The 22,599-nt window shown below is 39.9% G+C and overlaps 1 protein-coding gene across 2 annotated transcripts in view; it reads left to right on the top strand.

Moving 5' to 3' along the window:
* Positions 1 to 22,599, top strand: part of LOC110989357 (protein diaphanous homolog 2-like) — a 54,759-nt gene that overhangs the window by 5,609 nt on the left and 26,551 nt on the right. The window contains exons 1-4 of one of the 2 annotated variants that reach the window (XM_087132989.1): positions 989 to 1,155; positions 1,501 to 1,677; positions 18,397 to 18,504; positions 21,691 to 21,887. In XM_087132989.1, the coding sequence (XP_086989115.1) occupies positions 1,117 to 1,155; positions 1,501 to 1,677; positions 18,397 to 18,504; positions 21,691 to 21,887 (521 nt within the window). In that variant the 5' untranslated portion in view covers positions 989 to 1,116. Of the gene's footprint in view, positions 1 to 988; positions 1,156 to 1,500; positions 1,678 to 18,396; positions 18,505 to 21,690; positions 21,888 to 22,599 lie in introns of those variants that run through there. The other variant, XM_022253686.2, reaches the window with a different exon arrangement.

Raw genomic sequence — 22,599 nt, 5'->3', positions numbered from 1 at the left:
AAACGGACTTTAAGAGTTTCAATTTTTATAGATTGGCTGAAAACTGAATGCATATTTTTTAGTGCAGGTAGTTTCAGATCACGCATTAAGTTCAAGTACATACATTGCAAACTCAGCTACGGTACCCTGCATACGTACATGGGTGTAACAGAAGCGTACACGTACATGTACAGTGACATAACAGGTTCGTCAACAGTAAAAAAAAAAGAAAATGCCCCAGAAAAAGTAAACTTTTGATGACCTCCTGATAACAATCTTGCCTTCATTTAAAATTGTTACCATGAGCCAATTTGATTGAAGGAGTCAAAAGAAAGTGCCCAGGAAATGCCTTAGATTGCCCCACAGAATATCTAGAATCCAAACTTTCCCAGGGCTGCTAAGCGGGCCCTGGACCCCATGCCGTAAGCGTATTGGCTTCGAGCTTCACACTCTCATTGCCTGCCGCCCTGCTATAATTTAAGGCTGTGGAGAACACTGCAGTCCTCTGATATCTAAATGTGTGTCATCAACAAAACTTTCGTGACTGGTTTAGTGGGCAAAAGAATATTTCTCAAGACAGGGTTTATTTTTAAGCAGCTCTTACATGTACATGAAGGACACTGGTCTCTGTGTTGAGGCTCCTTTGAAACAAACATGTATGTACTTTACGAAAAACGATGTACATGTACGTATAGCCCTACATTAGCAAGGATCAAGAAACCTTGAATTTTCTGAAGATATGAGTGCTCTTACCAAAGCAAAAATGGCTTTGCAGTTTATGTGAAAAGAAGTCTGAGATTAATGAACTTGGACCTGTGGTTTTAAATGATATTCTTCCTCCACTGACACAGTGTTTGTTTTCTTTTGAAGGTTGATTGTTGAAACACATGGCCTGTCTGACATTCCATTCCGCTGCTGTGCCAATCAAGGATCTTGACCTAATTTAGTTTAATTTTTAACGGAAGCCTTCGACAAACAATTGGCAGGTGCCTATCAGGGATTACATGTAGGATCAAGGACATGATGACTACACGTACAGGTAGAAGGCTAGAGACACCGCGTGGGCATTACTCATAGGGCTGGCAATTTGTGAATTTGCAGTGCATTAAGCCTGCAGCCACCTGACAAGCATGGTGCATGTGTACATGTAAGATGATGGAATTCATGGATTTCATGGTAAGATGGCATTGTTTCATAACACAAGATCTGTTAGTCCATTTATGTGCACTCTAGTACACAAGTATACTTACATGTAGCTGTTGTAAGTGTTCAGTGCAAGTTACACAGTGCAAGTACATTGTACTTCTGATGATTCCTGTACACAGCCTGAACTTTATGGGCACTGGTGCATGTACATGTACATCTATGCCATGCTCGTCTCATTGACAAAGAAGCAGGAAGCCAGCCCATGAGGAGGGAACCAGGTCTTACAAACATTGGACCAGTCTCTGGGGTTCGCCTGTGGTACTCACTGACATTGCCTCATGCAAGTAAACCTCTCCCCTCACTTTTGGCCCACAGTTTGGAGGCATCCGCATCTCGGCCAAGCCTTCCAAGAAGGCGGAAGCGGCCAACAAGAAGGAGCAGCGCCTCCAGGCCCGCCCGTCGGTGGAAGAGGAGGAGGTCAATCAGGAGTATGAACGTATCCAGCAGAGCCTGACGGACACGGAGGTGGATGCAGCCCTGGAGAAGATGCTGGTGAGAAACTGGCCTTATTTCGTTTGTCTTTGTGATTTAATTAAGCCATGGTCTGGATGCATGTGGCAGTGTTGTGAGTGTGTCTGTGAGAAGTCGTTTCACAAGTCCAATCACACGTCCGCCCAACAGAAGACAGATCATAGTTGGGTCATTCCATGATTTTGAGGGACAGTTGTGACGGTGTACATAGGTGTGTGTTATTCTTACAGAGTAAATGACCTACGTGTACAGTGTACATGTACTCTACAGGTCATGACAGGTGGTAAAAAGTTTCCGATGTAACAAGGACCCAGTCACAAATTGTGCCCTAAAGTCATGGAATGACCCAGTTAACAGTATGAACAATGATAAAGGAATACTCTTGTCAAAGTTCATTTGAATGGTTTGTGACTTGGCTTGTGACTGCGCAGCTTGTGTGGGACCTGTGGTGGACTTGCAAGGACTTACGACAAGACTGACACCAGCACTGACGTGAGTTTTACTGGAAGCGAGTACCCATGTTTGCAACAAGTTACCACCAAATGGCAAGCATTTTTGTGCTGTCCGTTTCTCGGCAAACTTCTCTGCCCTGTGCCGTTAAAAGATAATTACTATCACCTCACCTGCCATAATTACTATCACCTCACCTGTCATCAGATCAAGGGAAATTCTCAGCAACAAGACGCAAACACAAAGTGTGTTTTCAAATACAGAACAAGTTTTGGAGGGTAATATTCAGTCGTACATGTAATTGTACTTTCCCTTCAGGGGGGTGGCGTTGGCATCTGCACAAATCTTTGCCAATAAAAGCAAATAAATTGGATCTGTGTATTAATTGAGGGAGGATGGAAACAAGAGAGTTTAGGAATTGAGGAAAAATGCCTTCATGATCAGTTTAGCAGGAAAGTTGGGATTAAACCACAGACACAATGAACTCAAATCCACCCACACTTGGTAGATTGTTTGGATGATTTTTATGTTCCATATTCGTAACTGCCAGCAAAAATTACTGTTCAACAGCTTCAGTGTTTCAATCGGTTGGAAGTGCAGACAATCACTGAATGTTGTATTACACACTGTACATTGCGCATGTTTACAACAGTTCCTGCCTCATGTGCCTTGGAGGAATGTTGAATAGGGTGTGGTTTGCAAAATGGATAAATTGCCCTGAGTCACAACATCTGTTGCTTACAGTGCACATTCACATCGACAGAACTGACATTTGTATGGTGCAAAGACACAGGCTAGCTGTCAAGGTTGGTTCCTACATGTACATGTACCTGTGCACACTAGTACATGCACCTGTGTGCAAGCTCAAGCCTGTTAATGGGTGTCATTTGACATCTCTGATCAGGTTGAATACCAATAGGTACATGTATTGGCCTGATTTGAGGGTCGCTGATATAAGTGGTATCAAGTGAGTCCTAAATTACCCAAGTCATGGATTTATTGCATGGTTATCAATTACAACTACATGTACTTTATTGGTGCATTTGCTTAGATGCTCAAAGGCCGTTTGCAGAGAAAATACAGCTTGACACACAAAGGATTAGGGATACCAGAATTGCCTGTACATGTACTGGTACATTGTACATTTATGTGCCAAACTGCACAAATACATCATAGTACAGTGTACAAATGTACATACATGCATGGGGTTGGACACACAATATGGAATGCAGGAAGGCAGTGTCTCATATTGACCCTCTGGGAAAAAAGCAGTCAATAAAGTTCATTTCCTGAGTCAGCCATCAATAGAGCTGACTGCTGGAGGAATCAAGTTTGTGCTAGTGCATCGGTACATTTTTTATCTGTATGTTCACTGTACATGTACCGTATGTAAACTTGTACCTTTTGACAAATCTGGCACTTAAAATGTATGTTCACTCCCGTGCCTTTGTGCACCACTTAGTTGAGAGTTAGTGCATATGTACTCAAATGACGTGATCACTTTACTGTGGATCACTTTACTGTGGATTTTGAGGCAGGCGACATGGGACACCACTCCGACACTTCTTGCCGCAGATGGAGACCATAAGTTATTTTTATCAAAATACAAAGTTCATGGGGATAACCTGATAATAAGAAATTGATTAGACAACATTATACCAGCCGTATGAACCTAGTTGCACAAACTTTGAAACAAATTCTGAAAAAGTGATTTTAGAAAAAAATAAGACTATAATAAATCAGATTTTAACGAAAATATGTCCATGGTCTTGCCCATATTAAAACCACTTCTCCAGGACACAAACAAACAAAATAAAGTGCTGCGTGTATTTGGAGACCCAATAAAAATATTGGTAGTTTTTTCAAGTTATTGCGAATTGATTATTTTGCATGAAAATCATTTGTCCATACATGGGTACACATGTAGTAGTGCATGTACATGTATACGTGCGTTGATAGAGTACCTGTACACGTACATGTACATCTACATGTATGTATGTGTACATATAAATCACGGCTGACCACCAGTTGACAGAGAGCCAACGTTGAAATGGATAAAACTAACAAAGGACAATTCGCAATAGCTTAAACATAACATGGTATCCTTTTTCAAACACTGTTTCAATTACTAAGATATGCAGAATGTGTGGAAAAACTGGAGAATAATTAAAAATTTTTAAATACCCTTTTTTACGTTCGGAAACTATAACATACACAGACATCTTTCACCCCATTTTCTCCGAAATGTCACTTACTGTATTATTAACAAGAAACCCATCACAAAGTGAAATCTGAAGACTGATTATATTTCTGTGGTATAAATTCAGCAAACTCTTACACAAGGCAGAAGATCTCCTCAAATGGATTTTTGTATAGTTGTTTGCTGGCTGGTGTTGCCATTTTAACAAGCAACAGAAAGTAACCTCAACTTTCCTGAATGTTAGCGCCTGCACACACACTAAGTGGAAGTGGTGAAACATACATGTACGTGCTGGTTACATGTACAGTAGATATGCACACACGATGTATGTACATGTGTACAATGGACCCGGTACATGTACAGGTGGAACTAGCCATGTGTCATTTACACGTACATACATATGTATGACCCAACCTGACAAAAGAGTTATAAGTTGTCAGAGCAACTTTTGAGTAGAAACTGTACATGTACCTGCAAACTCTAACAGCTTTCAAAATTAAAAGATATCAGCACAGCATGGAGTAACCCTCCATATTTTTACATGTACAGGTGAAATTGGCATGCTAACCTGCATGTACATGTAAGCAATATGTCTTGAAACAAAGAACTCCCTTCACTCTTTCTACTGCAAATTGTTAAAACAAAATAGAATAAAAATTTGGCCTAAGGGCTTATTTTGTGGGATCTACATTTGTACACATCCACAAAAGTTCTTTTTAAATGATGAATGGATAATTAAACAAACAGGTGCATTTAAAGTGTCTCTTAATTCAATGCCTAGGATGAGAAGGAGCATGAGGGCGCCCTTCACTGCGGCAGCACCGTTTCGTTTTCTGCTCTTCACTCTGTAGTTTTTATCAGTCTGATTTTTCATTTTTAGTCTGTTGTCATCCGATGATGTGCCACATCTGCTGTAGTTTTTTTAATGTGTATGTCTTCGTCTTGTGATCGTTGATGTAATGTTACTGACTTTTGATGGGTTTTTATCAGTTTGTTGACTGACAGTTGTCACACATTGTGAGATCTGCACAGCTATAGCAGTCGATCCTCTTTTTCTGACACAATGGAATGCGGGAAGATTTCTTTCAATTGTTTAAAGATATTTTTACTGCTCAGCATTTCTTCGGTGGACGTATGCTGGCAATCCAACATTTGGCTCACCTTGCTGTGAACTCTGCCGTCATGTGTTGCCCTCCTTGACTTATTCAGCAATTACATGTATTCATGGTGAGTCAAGTCCCAGGCTGCCCATTTCACACTGCACATGGCGGTCGAAGTTGAATCATGTGAAGTGGTTTAAGCATGGCTCAACATGTTTGTATGTGCCTTACCACCATCCAGCCATTGACATCACAATCAATATGAATATCTCCCTGAACCCTGGTCCATCCTCTGACAAATAACGTTTTGTCTGCGGGGAGTGAAGCACCTGACCGTTCCCACTTTCATGCCCAACTTCAGAGCCCACATTTGTGCTACTCTGCCTCACAGCTACTTGGTCTGAGGATTAAGTTGGCACTGCCATGTGAAACTTTAAGACGAATTGCAAGATGGCCGAGGGGGAAAAGGGGTGGCACTCAGCTACGCCGTGGTTGCCAGCTGCACCTGAGCTGACTAACATCACTTCCCTCCCTGTCCAAATAACCTCAAGAAGTACAGCTTCTGCCATCACTCCTCATACAGTATGTACAACTATGCCTAGGATGAGAACAGTAGTAAACGTTGCTTGCCAGCAATATCTACAGGCAATACCTGTCATTGTAAGCCACCGACATCGGCAACATTAAAAAATCATCAAATATTCTGAGACCCACTCTCTTGCTATTGTGGATGTTCCTGTGCTAAGACATGTCAGACCTGTCAGTGCACAAACCTGTCGTCAACACTTGAGAATGTGTTCTTTAAATGTCAGGTCTCTCAAAAACAAAACTTCTGACTGGTTGGATTTTGTCTGTGCGAGTCGGGCTGATTTCTTTGCATTAACTGAGACATGGTTGAGAGTCATGGATGATGCTCATCGTATTCAAGAAACACCTATCGGCTTTAAGGTCTTCGATGTTCCTCACACTGGACGAACAGGTGGTGGCACAGCACTTCTGGCCCATGAAACTCTTCAAGTCACTAAACAGTCAGGCAGAGAATATCAGTCGTTTGAATCCTCTGAGTGGCTGATTAAGTCTGCATCACAGACTTTGGGGTTGGCTGTTGTATATCGCCCACCTTATTCAGTTTCTCATCAGGTTGGGGTTGCAACTTTTCTATATGAATTTTCTGATTATTTGGAATCTCTTATATTGTGTAGTGAATCACTAATTATTACAGGAGATTTCAATTTTCATGTTGACAATAGTGAATGCAATGATGCCATACATTTTCTTGAGTTGCTGGAATCAATGAATTTGAAACAGCATACAGATTTTCCCACTCATGTGCATGGTCATACGTTAGACCTGGATGTCACTTCTGAATCCATTGTGAATGGTCTTGTATCTGATTAGTTGTTTTCCGATCACGTTGCAATTATGTGTTCTCTTAATTTTTCCTATCCACCAATGTCAGTGCAGACATTTTACTCTTGGAAAATTAAGGCTATTAATGTTGACAAATTCAGGGATGACATTTTAAGCAAGATGTTTTTATCCTTAGGCGATGATGCAAGTGTAAAGTAAATGATCTTAGAATGTCTTGTGATACATGTACCTCTCTTCGTTCCTTATTTAATAATCATGCTCGTGTTGTAATAAAAACTACCGTTGTGTGACCTCGAGTTCCTTGGCTCAATGATGACATTAAATCAGTGAAGCAGTGTCGGAGAAAGTATGAGAGAAAATGGCGAGCGACCAAACAAGAATGTGATCTTATCCTTTCTTCTAAGCGTTCAAGGAACAGGGTAATTTTACTTATGAACCAATCTCGTTGTGAGTATTATAATAACTTTATTGCTAAGAATAGCAGTGATCCTAAGCGGGTTTTTCGAGGCTAGTACATCTCTTTTTAACAGTGTTACCCCCACGTGTTAGTGATGTTCAAGTTGCCAATGACATGGGTTTTTTTTTTTTGTGAGCAAAGTTGATTCCATCCGTCGTAGGTTGTCCAGTACTGATCAGTTTAGATGTTTGACTCAAAATGCACCTGACATGTTGGTTTTTCCATGTCTTTCTGACTTTGGTATGTCTCTGAAGTTTGTGTGAGGAAAATTATTAATGGTTCATTCAAAAAATCATGCCTGTTAGACCCAATTTCTACTCATTTGTTGATGGATTACTTGGATGTGTTATTACCCTTTGCCACTCAGATCATAAATGTTTCCTTAAAATCAGGATGTTTTTCAGAAATCTGGAAGTCATCCATTGTGCTTCCTCGAGGCCTCTCCTAAAAAACAAGGGGTTTGAATGCCAATGTTGAAAACTATCGTCCGGTTAGCAACTTACAGTTTATCTCGAAGATACTCGAGAAAATTGTTTGTGATCAGTTGCAATTGCATCTTACTTCGCAAAATCTGTTCCCCACAGTTCAGTCAGCATATCGTAAGTTTCATAGTACTGAAACTGCGTTACTGAGGGTAAAAAATGACTTACTACTGGCTATGAACAATAAACAGGTTACCTTACTTGTTTTGCTTGATTTAAGCTCTGCTTTTGACACACTTGATCACAGTATTCTCATGAGCATTCTCAGAAAGAAGTTCAGAGTTGACGGCATTGTTCTTGAGTGGTTCAAGTCATACTTGTCTGGGAGATCTCAGTGTGTATTAATTAACAACATACTGTTGGATAAGCATGACCTTGTATGGGGTATTCCACAAGGTTCTTGTTTGGACCCCTTGCTATTTATTTTTTATACAAGTGAACATTTTGACATTGTAAAATCCCATAATCTTCAGGTCCATTGTTACACTGATGACACACAGCTTTATATTTCATTTTCACCTGATGGACATGTACATGTAGCTAGAAATCAAGTGTCAGCTTTGTGTGTCATGGAATCATGTGTAAAGGATTTACATTCTTGGATGTCAGCAAGTGGCCTATTCCTTAATGACAGCAAATCAGAATTCTTGGTCATTGGTACTCGTCAGCAACTAGCTTAAGTTATTAGATCGATGGGGTTCAGGTTGGAGAATCTCTAGTTGGACCTGCTTCTTTTGCATGGAATTTGGGGGCATTGTTTGATGTTAACTTGTCCATGAGTGATCATGTGGTTAAAACGTGCGAGTCTGCATTCTACATGTACAGATGTACTTCCTGCACAACATTAGATCTATTAAGAAGTACTTAACACGTGGCAACACTGAAACACTCATTCATGCTTTTATTATGTCTAAACTCGATTATTGTGACAGCTTGTTGTATGGGGTATCATCAGTACACTTCAATCATCTTCAACATGTTCAAATGCATGTACTAGGCTTGTGTGAAGTATTGTTGTATCACACCTGTTCTTCTTGATCTTCACTGGTTCCCAGTTAAATCTAGAATTGTTTTCAACATCTTACTTCTGGTCTTCAAAACACTCCATGGGGAATACTTGTCACAGTTCATCACTGTTCGTACTGAGTCTTGCTACTGTCTTCGTAGTTCTGACCATAGTTCTGATCCATTCGTAGTAGGACCTGCCTAGGTGATCATTCTTTTTTACATGCTGCCCCGTATCTGTGGAATCAACTACCAGTTCAGGTGTGAAATGCCACAAGTTTAGACCGTTTTAAGGCACTGCTAAAAACTCATCTGTTCAGGATCGCTTTTGAGCTAGGATATGTTTTTATCAGTATTTTAACGAATTTTATTGGTTTGCACTCTTCTGTGACGGCTTTAATGTGCTGCTGTATCTGTGTACTTGATTTATTTTGTTTTAATATCTGTGTGTAATTGTATAAGTGATTCTGTGTCTTTTGAATTCTGATGAAATTTTTATATTACGCGATTTTGTTTTTCTGTTATTGGTTGTACAGTGCATTCGAATATTTTTGCATAGAATTTGCACTTAATAAATTCATTTAATAATAATAATAATAATGTACAGTGTGGATGTACAGGGCATAATGTAGAGGGTGTGATACAGGTTCTTTGCCACAGGGATTTGTGGCTTTCTCTTTATAGAATCCCTACTTTCATTTGTGACAAGTTTGGAAAGCCGGTTTGATGAGTCATCGTTTAAAACTGAAGTTGAGCTACTCTGAGGTGTCTTTTAAAAATTGACATACCGGTATGATTGACAAGTAAACACACACAATGCAAATGATGCATCCCCATGTGCAGATGCAGTATATGCAGTATGTGTACCTGTACAATGTCCATGTACGTGTACAACTTTATGAAGTCTTTATTTTGTAAACATGGTTTTACACTGTGTGTACCACACTGTATGTGGATGCCAACCTTGTTCATTACACACCAAGTACATGTACTGTACTTGGTCTCACAACAGTGTGGTCCATACACATGACATATGCAGCCTGGGGCCAATTTCATAGAGCTGCTTAAGCACAAAATTTGCTTAGGCCTAAGCACAAAAAACCTTGCTTAAAAAACAAAGGTTGCCAGCTCAAAATCCATGTGATTGTCATGCTAACCAAAAGACAGGTGAGTGCTATTCCAAACCAATATACGTCACATGGATTTTAGCCGGCAACCTGATTTGTCAAGCGAGGTTTTTTCACGCTAATGCAAATTTTGTGCTTAAGCAGCTCTGTGAAATTGGCCCCTTGTAGGAACTCTGAATGGACTAAGCCATATTTGCACAAGGGTTATCCCCTTTCTTGAAAACAATTTTAGAGGCATTGGGATAAATGATTCCTGGTACATGTATTTATAGCAAAAGAAAGAGGAACAGTCGAGGAAATCATCAACGAAAAAATGATCTGAAAAGAATATTAACCGTGCAAAAGAAAGAGTATTTTCTCTGAATTTTCCAACACTACACACATGTACATGTACTTGTCGGAAGGTTTCGAAAGTTCCGGTAATGTGTACATATTGTATGGGGGGGGGATTAAATGTGGGACTTTGACATTACATTTACGGTAGCTTACAAGTTACAGTCACTGTCAGTTTGACTTGTTGATATAGAGTGTCGTGAAAGTGGCACTGTAAGATGGACTTGTAGCCTTTAGCCTTTCTTTGTAGTACAGTAAAGATTTTATGGCATTATAATCGTACCTTATGGGGGGAGGTTAACAGGTTAATGTTCGAATCATGGGCTGAAATGTACAAGTGAATAAAGGTACCACATTCTGCTGACGTCCTCAGACATGACAGATTAAAGGTATTGCGGCAAACCTGTCAGTGTACTTGTACAAATACATTTCCAGAGCAAACATTGATTTTTCTATACGTGGGACATACCGATATTTGTTTTGGGAATCAAGCTTGGCATCAGCGTGTACATGTACAGTTGGTACATGTACTTCCTGGCCTACTCTTTGTCCAGCCCACAAGCCAACCCCGGCCTACCCTGTGTCTGACCTAAAAACAGTATTGGACCGTTTCCGGGGGGGGCCCCCATATGGTGTGGGCAGTGTGAAGTGAAAGGAAATAAATACTCCAAATTGTACAGTGCACCACTGCATGCAAGTGTTGCACATGTGTAAGGGCTATTGCATCCACAGTGGTTGTCATATGGCAGCAGGTTCATGTTATGCCTATCCCCCCCACATGCGTAGTGTATAGTATCTGCCATCTTTGTTGAGATGTCGTCAAATGCGCTTGTGGCATACATGTACATGTATGTTTATTCAATTATTGATGAATCACTCCATCTGCCATCTGATAAATTACATGTGTAGTGTACTGTGTACATGTACATGTATGTACCAGTATTTGGATGCAAACTTTGACAGTTTCTGTTGATTTTTATATGCCAAGGTTTATTGCCTTCAACCTTGAAAGCCAATGTGTACATGTACCTTTTTGTGCAAATGTACATGTACATACATGTATATGTATACAGTACAGTACATACATGTACATGTACGTTGCAGCAGTGTTAACTCTTGACTCCTTTGACTCCTCAGGCTTGCTGCCTCCCACAGATTTGGTTTTTAGTTTGTTTAAAATTATAGAAATCTACCAAATGTGTCTAAGCAAAACTTGGCGGACTAGTCCATGATACCGCTACTGTGTGCAAAAATGTACACGTGTTGATGCATAATAACATACAAAATTTGTGTTCTGCCTGAGTATTGGTTCTACGTACATGGACATGTGCATGTACTGTCCAGATGTCTTGAAAGTTTACTTCAACTGCAGAGTTTATATTACATACACTTGTACATGTACAAATATAGATGTCCTTGTACATGTAGGTGTGCTTGTAACTCCGGGAAGAGTTATATCACCTTGAACAGAAATGGAACTGAAGGTAAATTGAATGTGCATCATGTGTGGTGAATATGAGTCATTACAAGTGTGGTATTTTTCAAGGCTTTCCATAAAAATGGGGAAAAAAAAGAAAACCTAACAAGTTTGTAAATTGAACTGAGTTCCCAGCAACTAGACTGACCACCAAACTTTTTGCAGTGCATGTTTTGTACATGTAGTTTCATTGTTTGAAGATTTTCTGTTTTCTTTTTATGAAATAAAGACACTAAACACAAGAAAAATATCAAAGATTTTTGTTTCCTTACTTTATTATGACATAAAAATATGAAATATATCTTCAAGTACTGTACATATCTATGTATTTGTAATTACAGGCAAACTCAAGTTAAGTTCTGTTTATTGCATTTTTCACTAATAGTAAAAAAAATTATCTGACCAACCTACCGGTAGCATTCTTTTTGGCATTGATAATGGAACCACAGCATTTTTTTGTATTTTGAGGTCCCATGGTGTTTGACACCTGATGACTCCATGCTGATGTCATTGTCAGTCCAGGATATGGGAATCAGGCCGTGCAATGTTTGTTGTTAATTTCTGGGTCCTGGGTTGTGGCAGAAGAGGTTATGGAAAGAGAGAACAAGGATACCATGACAAACAGTAAATAAAAGTGCAGATTTACATTGTAATTTCAGAACCTGACCATTCAACAGATGTACTATGTACTTGTACATGCAGTTGGAGGATCAACAGGGAAGATGTTAATTAATAAGAGTCATATTACAGGCTTGAACAAATTGGCAGTTATACACAATGTAGGCTCTATTATGAGTACCTGCATACATGCATGCACTACTACAAAAACACATGTATTTGTCTTGTCAAATACATGTATTTTTAGGATTTAACATAATACATGTACATGCACTTGGATGTACTGGTTCTTGTAATGTGTAATGGTTGTTTCTTTTGGAATTAAATAGATGACCAGCATGCACATGTACATGTAAATGGTAAAGCTCAAAACAATGTACATGTACAGTATATTGTACACATATACATGTACAGTACATTTTACATGCACATCTGGATGAAAAAGTCCTATGACCATGCTGGCAGCTGTCAACCCAGCCCAAGCCCAGGGGTACATGTACCTATATTTCAGCATTCCAGACTAAATACTTGACATGTTGAAGGCCATAAATCATTGTATTTGTGACTAGATGTCAAGTTAAGTATCAAGGTCAAAACAGGTGGAGAATATACATGTACATGTAGGCTAGTGTAAACATTGTGCACGACTACATGTACATGTACATGTTCAATGCCATGTCAGTACACATGTGCAGTGTAACTACAATGTTCTTAGAAGCTACATGTACATGTAGTCTACCTGATGCTGAGGATAAATCACATACTTGTACATGTATGTGCATGTGCTTATATGTACAATGTACATGCACATGTACTGTACATGTACATGTAAACCTGTAGGCTGTAACATTTGTAAATCCATGCACATACATGTACATGTGTGAACATGTGTACTAATACCGGTACATGTACATGTGTGATAAAAACACATTACACATTGTTCATATGTATGTGCTTGTACACTGGACATGTACATGTATTATTAATTTGGCATGGATCATTGGATGGGCCTGTGGCAGGCTATAAACCACTTTGCCAACCTGTGTACATGCGTAACAATGAAACTAATTTTCCATGTACATGTATTAGGTGTTGTCAATCATGTGTCAATAGTTACACAGTTTCGTTGGGGGTACATTTGTCATGACTACACGTACAGGGTAGTTACGACAGGTGTAACTGTTGACGATCGACTGGATGGTACATGTAATTTGTGTAAATTATGTAATTTATATGCATCATTGCATGGTTAGTTTACAAATTTATACAGATATGTTAAGCTCATGTACAGCCATGCCAACTGTGGGCCTATGGTGTGAGAGTCACTGGTATACGATACATATCATGCACATATCAGTACATACATATGTGTACCGGTATACTATGTATGAAAATGTGTCATCCAATTTTAGTTGGTTTTTTTCACACACCCTGGGCAGTTAGGGTAAACCCTAATTGCCTTTCATGTGAGGAAATAACCCTAATTGTGTAAAAAAAAAGGAAAAATGTTACAGGCTTAACCCTAACTGCCAAGGATGTGTTTTTTTATTTCTTCCTGAGTCACATTCATACCACTTGTGCTCAGTCTTTTCTACATGTTTATTTAATTTTGAAAAGGAAAAAAAGCAGAATTTTGGCCCTAACCTCAGTTCCGATTCACAGGGTTCTGTACTGGTACCTGTGGCTTTCGGTCTCCATTGTAGCCCAAAAATGATTGTTCACAAAGTCTAATTATAATCCTCAACACCTGACTAGAGACAGAAACTGAATTACATGTAGGTGCTACTCAGAAATGATAGCTCACTGCAAAGATCTGAATTTAGCTGATACTTTGCCAAGTGGAACCCTACATACAGTATTCTGTTTCCTGAGGACCCTGCTGAACCTAACAAAATGTTACACAGCTATATTTGCAAATATCTCTTTACACTGGTCAGATCAACAGAATACAGCTCAAAAAGTTAACTGTGAGATCTTATTTAGTTTTGTGTAATTAACGTAAAAGGTCTGGGTTACAGACAGAGAAGAACAAGTGTACATGTGTGTTTGAACGAATTGTTTTGCAATCCCAAGTTTTTAAAGGCCCTTACTGATATAGATTTCTCCAATTTTAAGTCTCAATTTCTTCCTTTTTTTGGTTGGCAAATGCATGTGACTGGAATGAATGTGGTGGGTAAATCCAAGAGACCATTTTCCAAATTTCCTGAAGAGAAGTTCCCATGTGATCCTTGTGTGTCCTGAACCATAGTTTGTTTAGGCCAGCTTTTCTCAATGCTGTGCACGGCATTGCTGTAACTCTTTCCCTAAAAAATCAAGCCAAATGTTGATTGGCTCTCTGTTTGGAGGAGGGATGTCATATTGTAGCAGTGGCGCACTTAATCCCATCACAGGTCATTGGGTCTCAAGTCACAAGCTGTTCAAGCATTCCTTTGCCCTTGTTTGCCCTTGTTTGCCCTGTTATCTGTACATACAAGGACATGATGTATGAGAGGACTTGTGGCTAGATTCAACAACATCACCATTTCTTAGTGCAAAAATAAAAAAAAACTGCAAATGTCACAAATGTTAAAGGCTGAAATCATTCAGTGGTACATGAAAAATGAAACTCACATGTGTACTGGTAACAAAACTAAAGTATTAAAAGATTTCTAAGCTTGAGCAATTGGATGAAAGTAGTACATGTACGCTACGTTACGTATTGTATGTTTCGATTGTATGTTCTGATACATCCTTATACTGTACCATACCTGTTAAGTGGGCTTGTTATACACATGTTGTGAGTGATACAGTACATGTAGCTTTCTTCGCCATGTACATGTACATGTACACAAGTGTACGAGTCTGGGTCAGCTGAAGCATACATGTACGTAGAGTACCGTAATATGTTCATATTTGCTTGTGTACATGTAATGTAGGTCTGCACTTCATGATGTTCATCATATGTACATGTATGTGTTAAGTGCATTTAAAACTAAGTCCATTGTGTATTGTCAGTTGCATATTATGCGACATGACTGCTCATCGTTATTCTTGATCTGCTTTGAAAGTCAACAGCACAAGGAAGTCCATACCGATAGGAAGCCAACCCTCACTCAGTTCTTTTCATTAAAAACATCGATGTGAAGGACAGATGTGTATTGTTTAGGAATTTCCAACTTTATTTGCAATGCTAATTTGTCGGGCAAAAATAACATGGTGATGTGGATGTGGGCACAGAGAAGTTCAATTATCCCATTAGCCGTTGTTGAACAAGCACCGATACATGTGCCTTTTGCAGGATGAAAAAATGAATTCTACGTGTATTCTTGTTTTCACTAGTCACAAATGTCCTCAGGGGTGGTATTTTTAGATGTGAGAGATTCTGCAATGGATTCACTTACAGTTACACAGTGAAGGGAGATTGTGACATGAGGGCAAGCATTACGTGGAAGCAGAGAGAAATTCAAGAAGTGGGAAGCATGACAGTATAAATGTCAGGGCTTTTAACAGGCTCCACTCCAGAGACCCTGCACATGTACAGTACCGGTACATGTAGGCCTACTTTGTACATGTGTACATGTACGTACATTATGTATGTATTGTGAGGAGGTTTGATTGCAAAAACAGTTGTTGACTGTTGTCTTGGTACTGTGCACCTACAGGTACATGTGCACTGTACAGGTGTACGATAACTTGCAATACCAGGGACATGCCAAGTACCCGCTTACCCACAACCCAACCGCTGATCACGGGTGCCCGGTTCCATTTCGTTGATTTTATAACCCAAAACTGCCCGTGTAAATGTCAACACAACATTTCAGAAATCAGGCACCCTTTTCCCTTTGCACACTTGATGATATATTGTGAGAAAAAATTTGAGTAAAATATGTTTTGACTTTTGAGTCCATTTAACAATTTAGATCACAGATGAATCAGTGAAAAGAACCAGTCACGACAGTGATTACATGCTGCACATGGAACTTACCTTAGGCTGACCAGCTTTGCCGGGCGCATTCCGGATTTTTCACACCGGAATCACTTGTACCGGTATGCACACTGCATAAACCAAACCAACCTGCAACGGCAACAAATCTTGGCTTTCAACTGTAGAAGGACTTTGACTGTAGAAGGACAGGTCATGTGACTGTCGTGATGTACTAGGAAAGCCCAAGTAAAAACATGTCTTGACTCTGTGCTGCGCGTTGCGCGGTTACGGCGATATGAAAGTTTTGCCCCATGAAGGTGCAACGTTTAGAAGGTTTATTGCTTGTTCATCATTACAAAAGAAACATTTAGGTAACAACAACATAAAATCTTACCAAAACAATAATTTGTGAACAAGACTATAAACCATTACAATTTACAAAGAGATGGGAAAATGTGTAACTACACAAACCTACCAGTACTACACTTTAACCCCAACTCCCAAGGGTTGCTGGCCCTAACCTTCCCCATTCACACAAAGTTGAACACCCATATGGGACTTTCTGAGGTATGCCAAGCCCAATGCAAAAGCCAGCTGTTTCGGGCTACCAGACCTATCCCCACAGAATTAAACACTTTACTACTGTTTAATTCTGTGTGGTTGGGGAAGGTTAGGGTTAATTAAGTTGCAAAGCAGTCCCGTGCAATTTTAGTTCTTGAATTCTCATGTGTGCCAGTGCAGGGCTCGATCCAGCTGCTTGGCAGTAGAGTGGATGGGGGATGCGATGGAAACCACTTGACTAACATGGTTTTGTTATTATTTTAACAAGAAGTACAGGTACCAGGGGTCCCATACTACCCGTACATGTAAATGCACACCACCATACAATACCATATTAGACATGTTAGAAGCCGCTTTGTAGCACAAGTACATGTACATGTTCTTGTATCTGTACGTACACATACATGTACACGTACATGTACCGTACATGTACACATACATGTACACGTACATGTACATATACTGTACATGTACATGTACATGTGCTGTACATGTACTGCCTCAGTATTTTTGTTAATAGTGCTTTTACCTCTGTTGTGCTGTTGTAATGCTGTGGTTAAACTTACGTGAGACCTTCTGTTTTTAATATGCAAAGTTGTCAGCGTACACGTGAAAGTGAACTGTGTTTATAAGTACTGATGACCAGGCAGTGACATACAGGTATGATTTGTAAGTTCAGAACACATTTTCGACAGTAGTTTCCAAGAGTGATGAATTAATGCAAATTACCTGCCAAACAAATAGTAATAGTTTGAAATCAATTCTGGAGATATTTCCACGTCAAATAACAAAGGTCTGATGTAACGGACACAAAAATGTCACACTTTTGGACCCCTAATTTCTGTTTCCTCGGATGGATTGGCGCTGGGGAGATGTTAATTTCTGGAATTTCCCAAATTTCTGGAATTACCCATATGTACATGTACAGTATATGTACATGACCATTATTCTCCTTTTCAAAAACACACAAATGTGCAGTACTACATGTACCCAATTAATCACAGTACATATACACATGTATGTGCGTGAATATATCTTACAGGCGGATGAGATTTCTCAGCTTTTTAGCTGATTTCATTTTTTGTTTTGTTTTGGATTTCAGCTTCTTTTCCTCACTGGCTGTGTACAAAAGTATAGGAGATTTTTACAGTCAGCACCTTTTTTATGCCTTTTTAAAGCTGTTTTCGGCCATTTTTATCATTGGTAAATCTCACCCCTATGTGGCATTCTTGATTTTAAATAAGTACATTGTACCTGCCCTGTTTTATAGTACAGATGAACAGCCTTAATGACAGCAAAGTACAATTTATCAGGCTGGATTTCATTTTGTAAACACTCTGCCTATGAATGACAGGACCAGAAACTCTGAACGACCACGTTGTATTGACTCTGCATTGCGGTTATGCAAAGCAAATATGGCATTTGATCGTGTACATGTACGGTACCACGAGGATATTGGGTATCATTTAGATTACAGATTTTTTGCTGGTACATGTGTACTTGTACGCATGTCTCCATTTTGAGTAAAACAAATAATGTACCGGTACCTCCCAAACGAAAAAAAAATCTCTGAGCTTTTTTCGTTGTTGTTTAAGCAAATTTTAGGTGATTGTCAATTATACTGAATTTTCTTTTTGTTTTGTTTTGAATTACAGGAGGACATGGGTCTCACAGGGAGCAAAGCTGACCCTCTGAGGGCGCGTGACATGGCTAGCAAGAGGGAGATGGTGCTGCAGTACATGAAACGCTCTGGCTCCTCCGCGGTAAGGACATTACTAGGAAAATTCCTAGAGTGTCCTGGATGAACAGTTATTGGTCCAGGGGTTCTGGAAAAGTTCTGGGAAAGTCGTGGAAAATGAATTTGTCCTAAATGCCTTGCTATCCCAAAGACCGCATCACTTTTTCCAGTAGAGATGTACTTAAAATGTACAGTTTCCTTTTCGTCTCAGAGACTCTGGGAAAGCTCTGCAAAAGTACTGGAGAATAAAGTTGCCTTAAACACCTCAATATCCTAATGTGCCACTGAAGTTCCATTTCTCTGCGTGTCACACCTCACATCATACTGTCAGCCACAGTGCAAGGTCGAGTGATTGTGATCATTCGTATTTTGCATGAATGAATTCCTAGTGGGGTTCTTCAAAAATCCGGAAAAGTCCTGGGTGTTTGATTGTGTTCAGTGAGTTTTAATTCATGGTTCTTGGACAGAGTTACAAACTTACATTGAATGGAACATTGTTAAATGAGCTGCTTACAAAGGAGAAGAATTCCTCCCCCAAGCACCACCTGTCCCTAATGAAGCAAACAAAATTTCACTGCCGAATCAACTATCAGTTTCAAGCAATTAACAGTGGTTTATAACCGTACAATCTGTTTTTGCTGATTAAAACGTTCTATGCTCGGCTATTGTCAGTGCTCATGCAGATTGCTGGACAGAATGTCCACCAAAGCTACATGTACCTGTCTGGATTGACTTCAAGGAAGAAATGGTTCAGGCATTTTGACAATTGATGTTTACATCTCTACTACTTTAAAAACAGGCCAGTCCATTCTGCTTTTTGAATTGCAGTATATTGGAAAAAACCCTGTATTCAGAGCTGTTTTTCGAATTGTAGTTCCTCTGCCAGAAAGTCATGCGTTCTTGCACCCATCTGGCTTTAATTGTGATTTGTCCCTCGATAGGAGATAACCGCCATCAACGGTCACCCGTCACAGACAGTCGCTGCAGGAAAGAAGGAAATGAAATATTTGATCAATTTCTTCCTGGATGTTGAAACAATCAGACGTGGCCACATGGGTTAATGCCCAGGATTGGTCGGTGTCAAGGTTGAGGGAGAGGGAGGGAAAAAGAGGAACATGCAGTAGCGGAAGTCCATTCTAGCTAAATGTAGCAATGGAGTAGAGCCTTACCCCCTTTTCGTATTACGGTCATACACTGTAGTTATGGCTTACTGGTGGTTACAGAAAACCATGTCTGGTCAGTGCAAAAGCAAAAGGAAGTGTCACAGAATTTGAAAATATAACTGAGTCACCTATGAGTACCATCAAACACCAAATGAACAATACTGCTTCTGAATGCTTGAACAACCCATTTTCATATGTAATAAGGTTCTATAAATTGCATTTCTGAAGCAACACTTGTCGCTAACCAACAGGAAAATGGCTTTAACTGATTTGCTGCTCATACAAATAGTATGCAAAATGAGAAGAGTCTGTAGTTGTCATTGGGAAAGGCTTCCGAGTTTTGGAGAGAGTTTAACATTTTGGATTTCCGGTCATGTGTCACATATACATGTATGCTTGTAAAATATTTTAACACTGAATGTTCCATCTATTTGCTAAAAAGCCTCAGGGAATTTGGCTGTTGATTGCCATCAGTTTCAGCGCTAAGAGCCTCATGCACAAAGGGAGCACCGTCCAGGATATTTCATTTTTTGTCCTACTTAGTGTCACATTGCTGCAAGGGTTTTTCACTCAAATGGTTTTGATATCAATTTCGAAAGCCACTTCCTTAAATTTGAAAAGGGATCTGCTCCCATTACATTAATAAATGCATTTGTAAACACACCGTCGTAACGCTGGCACTTCAGCATGGTGATATATTTACATGTACTCGTGTATATTGCATCATGTCTGAATGCATGTATGTGTGTCTGCAACAAGTGTAGACATTGATGGCCAGACTGTAGTCAAATGAATGTATACATGTCTAGTACATGTAGAAACACAGTAATACTCTCTGAAATCTCGACATTTGAGCCAAACTGCATATGTACAGGTCACAAAATGAGATGCAAATCGCCAGAGCCCAGATATTGAATTTTGATTTAAAGGCCCTTTAAAAATTTTGTCAAGAACTCAATTTGCTCCTCCTGCTGCAAATGAAGGCAAACATGCTCTGTACTTAAAGAATGGCCCCAAGAGTTATTTCATTGGATTTGGCCACCTTCATATCCAGCACAGTACAGGACATGGAATTGCACTGAGGGATTGTCACAGTCACATGGTCTGTTGAAAACACAAATGCTGTAAAAACAAAAATGTATACCTTTTTTGGTTGATACAATATACAGTCGTTGTCAGTCATTGAAAACCACAGTATGTCAGCCAAATTTGCTGGGATGTGATCAGCCATTCACGGGCTTGTAATATTTAGTTGATATAAACTTGTTTTTTTTTTCAAATAAAATCGGAAGGCAGACTGTGTCCTGCGTGTAAGTTTTGGAAAAGCAGTAAACAATTTTTTTGAAAAAACATGATTATTGTACAATGCCCTGTGTAAATAATTTCCATGTAGAGTTTTGTTGGGTTAGTTGCATGGTCAGGGTTAAAAATCTGTATGCAATGACCTAACTACCCGCAAGCATAATGTGTTTTATGTGATGTTTCACTCTCACTACAGCGTACATGTACATACATATACATTATGTACATGATATGTCTAATACACATGTAGCATATATTATCTAAACTGGCATGCTAAGCCTTTACCACTACATGTACAGTGTACATTAGCCGAGGTTGGACTTTGTCTTCATTTACACTACAACTAACGTCCAGGGTATAAGAGTAGATCGTGACGGACAGTGTGGAGTTTCGCAAAATTTCCTACAAAATATGTTGTCTGCGGGCGTATTTAGTAATTTCAACACAGCATTTATGGAATTCGGGATACAAGGCACTTGTGAAGGACATTTGAGCCGTCTTTGCAAGGTAAAAATGTGAGAAAAAACGTTCAAAAAATTTCGCATTGTAGGAGGACTTTTATGCCTGGACATTAGTCGCAATGCAATGTAGGCGACGTCCAACCTGGACTAAGTGCACATATACATGGACATGGCCCATTATAGGAGGCCATGTGCATGTACATTGTAGAAAGGTGCCCTCAACAGGTGTACAAAAAGACAATGCAATCTGATTTTTTTCCCCTTTCATTTCTTGATCTCCCTCAGAATAGAAAAATGGTGCAGAAACCGGGCGACTACATCTTGGAGTTGAAGCACTGCGGGTCGGGGGACTCGGAGCGCCTCCTCTCCACCCTCAGCTCCCTGAAGGTGTCCCTGGGCAGTAACACCATCAGCTGGGTCCAGCAGTTTGGGGACAGTGGCCTGGGAGAGATACTGAAGATCATCAATGATTTCACCAACAGGTCAGCTGCCTGAAACTATAATGGATTTTGGTGGAACAGTGGAGATCAATGACATATCAAATTATGTGTGCAAGCAAGGCCTTAAATAACAAGACATGACCAGTAATAAAACAGTGTTGTCCCTTCACAAGTCCAGTCACAAGTCCTTTCACAAGGCCAGTCACAAGTCCTTTCACAAGGCCAGTCACAAGTCCTTTCACAAGGCCAGTCACAAGTCCTTTCACAAGTCCAGTCACAAGTCCAGTCACAAGTCCTTTCACAAGTCCAGTCACAAGTCCTTTCACAAGTCCAGTCACAAGTCCTTTCACAAGTCCAGTCACAAGTCCTTTCACAAGTCCAGTCACAAGTCCTTTCACAAGGCCAGTCACAAGTCCTTTCACAAGGCCAGTCACAAGTCCTTTCACAAGTCCTTTCACAAGGCCAGTCACAAGTCCTTTCACGAGGCCAGTCACAAGTCCTTTCACGAGGCCAGTCACAAGTCCTTTCACGAGTCCAGTCACAAGTCCTTTCACAAGGCCAGTCACAAGTCCTTTCACAAGGCCAGTCACAAGTCCTTTCACAAGGCCAGTCACAAGTCCTTTCACGAGTCCAGTCACAAGTCCTTTCACAAGTCCAGTCACAAGTCCAGTCACAAGTCCTTTCAGAAGTCCAGTCACAAGTCCTTTCAGAAGTCCAGTCACAAGTCCTTTCACAAGTCCAGTCACAAGTCCTT

Source organism: Acanthaster planci, linkage group LG02, assembly GCF_054643075.1.
Source record: "Acanthaster planci isolate LZ-2023a linkage group LG02, COTS_SCS, whole genome shotgun sequence".
Classification (NCBI taxonomy): domain Eukaryota; kingdom Metazoa; phylum Echinodermata; class Asteroidea; order Valvatida; family Acanthasteridae; genus Acanthaster; species Acanthaster planci.
This window is presented reverse-complemented; position numbering and strand designations above follow the sequence as displayed.